This window comes from Lotus japonicus, chromosome 3, assembly GCF_012489685.1.
Source record: "Lotus japonicus ecotype B-129 chromosome 3, LjGifu_v1.2".
Classification (NCBI taxonomy): Eukaryota; Viridiplantae; Streptophyta; class Magnoliopsida; order Fabales; family Fabaceae; genus Lotus; species Lotus japonicus.
In genome coordinates this window covers 96,386,881-96,392,880 of record NC_080043.1, presented here as the reverse complement: position 1 = coordinate 96,392,880, position 6,000 = coordinate 96,386,881, and the positions used below count along the sequence as shown (strand labels likewise).

Genomic DNA, 6,000 nt, shown 5'->3' with positions numbered 1-6,000 from the left:
ATGCAGAAGCAAGAGGCAAGAGAAGACGAAAGAAGAGGTGATAAAAAAACAGAGGAAGTAGGAGAAGGAAAGCAAGAACAGAGAGAGGAAACAGAGAATCATGAGAGGGAAGGAATTAGAGAGGAGGAGAAGGCGTGTACTCCACTAATGGCCCTGAACCACGTTTCAAGGCTGTGCAGAGATGTGAAAGAGTCCATAGAGTTTTACACAAAGGTTTTGGGATTTGTTTTGATAGAGAGGCCACAGGTTTTGGACTTTGAGGGTGCATGGTTGTTCAATTATGGAATTGGTATACACTTGGTGCAGTCCAAAGATGAAGATAGATTGCCTTCTGACGCTGAGCACTTGGATCCCCAGGACAATCATATATCCTTTCAGGTATAGCATCATGATTTTATACTTTCATCTATTATAGTTATAATAAAACTTGAGTGGTTCTACTATTAAAAAAACTTTAGTGGTTCTACAGTACTCTAATAATTTTTTTAACTATATTTCTAAAATTGTATTTTTTATAAAATTTCATTTTCATTTTAATTGTTTTATTAAAAATATTTAGAGCAAGCTAGATCCCGTAAGAGTGTCATCATATCATCGTGAGAATCATTTGTTATGAAATACTCTTATCGTATCTCGAATAAGTTAACACTCGTCACAACGAAATATATATATATATATATATATATATATATATTTATGCCTATTTATGTACATTTTTCATATTTTCTTTTTTACTCTCTCTCCCCAAATAACTTAAAAGTTATCTCATTTTCTACATGTTTCCTTTTCTTTTCATTTTCTTTCAATTTCTCTCCTTTTTTTTTTTCCTTCTTCTGGGTTCCAAACATACCAAAGTGCTTTTCAACATATGTTTGAACCGGTAATGGTTTTTGTTTTGTTTTCTGTTGAACTGTATATTAGTGTGAGGACATGGAAGCCATGGAGGAAAAATTGAAGGGGGTGAACGTGAAGTACATGAAAAGGACTTTGGAAGAAGAAGATGGAACTTCCATAGATCAAATTTTCTTCAACGACCCAGATGGGTTCATGGTGGAGATATGCAACTGTGAGAATCTGAAGCTCACTCCTGCCGGTTCACTTGGCAAGATTAAGCTACCACTGGATCGCCGCACCCCACCACTTGAAACAAATCAAAATGATCACCATGATGCTGCAAAATAAGTTTTCCAACGTTGTTCATCTTGGTTAATTTTGGGGTCTTTGTATTAGGAGAACCACAACGAGTTTCAAAGAGATTTTTTATTACTTTTTTCAAAGTGTGTACCCATACATAATCGGGTCACATAACTGTTTGGTTGCTGTAAAAGAAGAGACTGTTTGATGCATAGAATGTAACTCTGTACTTTGGATATTTGTAAAATCTATGTTATGTTTTATTCAGGAACGCAGAATCACTTGTTAGGGAAAAAAAAAAAACAGTTGAAGCATTTTTTAGTTAAGATAAGTCTTTAGAGTTTTTTTGTTTTTGTTTTTTGTTTTACAAAGTCTTTAGAGTGTACAAGTGAAGTAGGGAAAATGTGTTTGTAACATTTTATTAATGCCCATTCTTTATTCTTTATTGCGTGGCTTGTTCATTGATCCTTCTAGGTCTTCTTTTAGAATTTGTCATTCACAGTGGAAAATTCAAATATTATAGTTTGTTTAGAATGTGATATTCACGCTGATAACTTTAAAGACTAAACCGAATTAGGGGAAAATGCATTTGTAACACTTTAAACTCCATCATGTATTGTGTGGTGTCGTTGCTTGTTCACAAATCCTTCACTACTACAAAAACACTAATTTGGGACGGAAAAATCCGTCGCACACTAGTTAAAATTTCCGTCCCTAAATATTTTTGGGACGGAATTGTGACGCGAAAAATTGCGTTGCGATATCGCTCGTCGCAAAATTTTGGGACAGAATTTATTACTCTGTCACAACTTTGGGACGGAAATGGAGACAGAATATAACAAATTACATTTTTAAAATAATAATTTCGTGACGAAATTTGTGACAGAAAATAATAAATTAGTTGTGACAAAATCTTTCACTCCGTCGCATTTTGGGACGGAATTTAATAAGTTTTCGTTTTTTAAAATAATAATTTTGTGACGGAGTTAGTGACGGATATAATAATATTTTGTGACGGAGTTAGTGACGAATATAATAATATTTTGTGACGGAACAGAGAACAACACAGTCTGTCCCAAATCTTGTGACGAAATATTTCCGTCACTGAGTTGAAGATTTGGAAAAACAGCTTGGGACTGAATACACCCCAATTTTTAGCGTTTTTTATTTTCTTCACATTTGATTTTAATTAAATTAGTAAGAAATCTCAAATTAATCTGCAATAATAACTAACAAAATATGAAAATAACATTAATCAAAGAGATAAATGAATTTCAATTAACAACAAGCTTCATGTAATTCATAAAGATCACACCTATACAAAAAATACCAAAATTACTAAGAGTTTCCCTAATAAAGTTACTTATTTTCAAGCCACATACTAAGCATGTTAGTTCCTTACACCTTCAAAGCTCTTTCTACCATCCTCTTCCATCTTTTGAATAACTTCAGTTCCAGCATGTCCGGATTCAAAACTGCGGAGCTTCTCAATTTAAGAATCATCCTCAACCCATTTTTGAGCCACCAATGCCTCCATAAGTTTCTCATTTGCTTCCTTGGTTACTCTTTGGGCTTCTTTTAGCTTTTCAATTGTTCTTTTGCTTTTTATAGATCTTTTAGAGCAAGATTTATCTGGGTTTGCAATTCTGAATTCTTCATAGCTAGTGGGATTGCCGCTGGTGCTTTGTTGGGAGTTGCTAGAACTTCTTTGTTAGGAGTTTCAGATTAATTAGACCCTATCAGATTCATAGTGTCAATAACGTATAAAACAAGGCACTAAATTAAATGGAAAAAAGACAAGACTATAAAATAATAAAATGACATATCTGTTGTAGGTAACCAGATAGATAGATGGATCTAAGCCTAAGAAATTATGTTCACATTATGCATGATGACATAGGAACTTACCGGAGCAAAATTAAACACAAGAGATAAGTCTTTTCTTGACGGCACAATGATCATAATGGATCCACAGACATTGTAGCATGAATGTATTGAAAGAAGAGAGGGGGGGGGGGGGGGGAGGGGGTTATAAGCACTTCTGCATTTTTCAAGTTCATATAATAATTTGGTGACGTGTAGTTACCAGTGTTATCAAATCGCGATCGCGGACCATCGCGGTGAGTCAAAAATCCGCTATTTGGCGGCGAATAGCAGAAATAGCGGGAATAGCGCGCTATAGCGGCGTCGCGATTAGCCAAAAATCTGCTACGCTATAGCGGCATAGCGCCGCTATTTGATAACACTGGTAGTTACTCCAAAAATATATTTAAACATACCTGTGGAATTTCAGAAATGTATTCCAGAGAAATAAGAGCTGGTTCCCAACATAATGGAAAGGGATCAATATACCATCCGAAGGAAAAGGTTGGAAGGAATCCTCAGTGCACAAGCTGAAACATGAATGTTGAGTGTTTGAGTTTCATTTTTCATGATACTCAACAAGTGAAACCATAGAAAGATGAGAGCACAAGCTAAAACCCACCTCAAGAAAACTTATCTCTCTTTCCAGCATCTAAACTCTGTCCACTTAACGCCTTTTCCCATACGAATCAGGGCACGCTAGTGGCGCCTTGGGAGAGGGCAGGGGAAGTGATGGAATCATAGAAGAAGCCACCATTGTGGGAGTGTTATAATCACTACTGCTCTTCCTGATCCAACCAAACTATTGAGTATTAATTTAAACCAAAGATAAGATTCAATTGAAACTGTCACAATCATTAAAAACTAAAGTTATGCGTTCAATACTAGATACAAACAATACTCCTAAAAATATTCAAAAAAGAAAAAGAAAAAGAAAAAGAGAAGGTGGTCTTCAATTAAGAGCAGTAGCACACTTCATGTTCTTTTCACCAAAGAAATTTTAACAGGGTCCCCATTATTCAAACATAACCATGAGGAATTTCAGCAAGTCCTGGAAGAAAATGATACTTTATGTAGCAAAACACAAGTAAACATAGGGGCAGTAACTAGAGATGTCAAAGATTATGTTAAAAATGCATATAGGTGCAGTTTTAAACACCTTCAAAGGATGACATCACCAATTCAATATGGATCCTATAAAATAACACAAACGCATCTACTCTGCTACGCTTCACTTGCTACTTCTGTTTCAATAGAAAAAGACCATAAAGATAACAAGAATTAGATTAAGCACCAAAACCAAATGAACACAAAATAGTTAAAACACAAATCCAATTTGATTTATGCATTTCTAGTGGCCAAGTTCCCTGACCTCAAATGACATTAACTTATGCTTAACTAGTGATTTGGCTTCCCTTGAAAAAAAATATAACAATTCGAAACCTTCAAAATGGGAAATTAGAACCAGACACCACCAAAAAACCTTAAGCTAAGAGGCTGTACATAATGTGCATAACGAGATACTAATAAACACTGCAAAGTGGGAAAAAGAAAAGATCATTACCTCTCAGAAAGCAAGAAATGGCATCCCTGCACGCCCTCATTGCTGCAGCAGTTATGTTCTGCCTGTTTTGTGCATTGAACGCCATCAATTTGAAAATTACCTTGACAACAAAAAGAATGAAACTATCAGAAAGCATAAGAGGAAAGACCAAAGATCCAGAAAGACAAAGCGAATAGGATGATAATTTTAACAAACATCACTTCGTTCAACTTCCATGGGCGGCGCTGATGATGTTGCTTGGGTTGGTCAGGAAATTCGACAAGGTAGGAACTTTGAGAATCGATACGAGAAAGAAGAAGATTTGCGGTTCGAGGATGGTAACGAGGATGTTCTTGAACTCCAAGAGGGCGTCGTCGATCCGGCACCGCACCACCGCTGACCGTAAAGAACCACGGTGCGCAACTATTTGGAATGAGGGAAAAGGAAATAGCTCTCGTGAGAGAGCAAGCATTGAAACGAGAGAGGCAAAGAATTTAGGTCAAGAAATTAGGAATGAGGGATTACTTTTTTTTTTTTTTTTTGAAAGGAATGAATGAGGGAAAATTAGTATCAAGATTAGTATATTTTCTTTTACTATATTCTCTTGTTTATAATTAAAATATTTTAATAATAGTAACAAGTTTTAAATTTAAAATAATCATTTCAAAAAAAATTAAAATAAAGATATAAATGAATATAAATAAAAAGGATATAAGATAGAAATTTGAAATCAATATAATAATTTAACCCTTAAGGTTTAAGTGTTTCAAGTGATAAAAAAATAATACTCTAAATTTAAATAAAGATATGAAGTATAATATAGTTAAAAGAAATAATATTCATGATGATTCTCAAAATATTTGTCTTAGATTTTAAATAAAAATAATAATATATATTTTAAAATATCTTATATAAGCATGTGTGTCTATATATTTGGCAAAAAAAAAAAGTAAAGAATAAAAAAATAAGGTCGACATAAAGTCTTAGTCAAGTTTGATGGGTATTGAAGATCAATTAGAGGTCTCATCATACTTGATGAGTCCTAAGTTCAAAATGAATCTGAATAAGCTTGATGGACCTATAGAATCAAATAATGAGTTTTATTCGACTCGATGGACTTTGTACGCAACACAAAGCCTTATTGGGTCTAACAGATCTTTAAAATCAACATGAAACCTCATTATGTTATGATGAAACTTATAAAACACCATGAAACCCAATAAGGTTATATGAGCTTCTAAGATCAACATGGAACATAATTAGGTCAGATAGACATTTGAGGTCAACATGAAGCCCAATTGGGCCCGGTGAATATTAGAGATCAACTAGATGTTTCATCGTACTTGATGACATATAAGGTCGAAATGAAGCTTAATTTGACCTGATGGACCTATATCTTCAATAATCAACTTTTATTGGACTGAATGAGCCTTGTGCGTAATGCAAAGCCTCATTGGACT

General features: G+C 34.4%; 1 protein-coding gene and 1 long non-coding RNA gene across 6 annotated transcripts; one reads left to right on the top strand and one right to left on the bottom strand.

Moving 5' to 3' along the window:
- Positions 1–1,519, top strand: LOC130745103 (glyoxylase I 4). The gene is made up of 2 exons (XM_057597247.1): positions 1–378; positions 922–1,519. Exons 1-2 carry the CDS (start codon positions 1–3, stop codon positions 1,180–1,182), a joined length of 639 nt encoding a protein of 212 aa, XP_057453230.1. The 3' UTR covers positions 1,183–1,519.
- An 845-nt stretch (positions 1,520–2,364) lies between these two features.
- LOC130747889 (uncharacterized) lies at positions 2,365–5,085 on the bottom strand. Of its 5 annotated transcripts, none has more exons than XR_009022544.1 (4): positions 4,562–5,085; positions 3,620–3,785; positions 3,043–3,527; positions 2,365–2,870 (listed from the first exon to the last, which is right to left on the bottom strand). It is a non-coding gene; the product is annotated as an uncharacterized LOC130747889 (long non-coding RNA). The 5 variants fall into 5 exon arrangements; XR_009022543.1 differs by adding an exon at positions 4,157–4,241 and having other exon boundaries at positions 2,365–3,527; positions 4,562–5,081; XR_009022542.1 differs by having other exon boundaries at positions 3,414–3,527; positions 4,562–5,067.
- Positions 5,086–6,000: the final 915 nt, after the last annotated feature.

Bases quoted from the DNA above. Each gene is read 5' to 3' on its own strand.
- LOC130745103 (XM_057597247.1), top strand. From the start codon at position 1: ATGCAGAAGCAAGAGGCAAGAGAAGACGAAAGAAGAGGTGATAAAAAA. The intron at 379-921 runs GTATAGCATCAT...ACTGTATATTAG, and splicing joins ACAATCATATATCCTTTCAG to TGTGAGGACATGGAAGCCAT.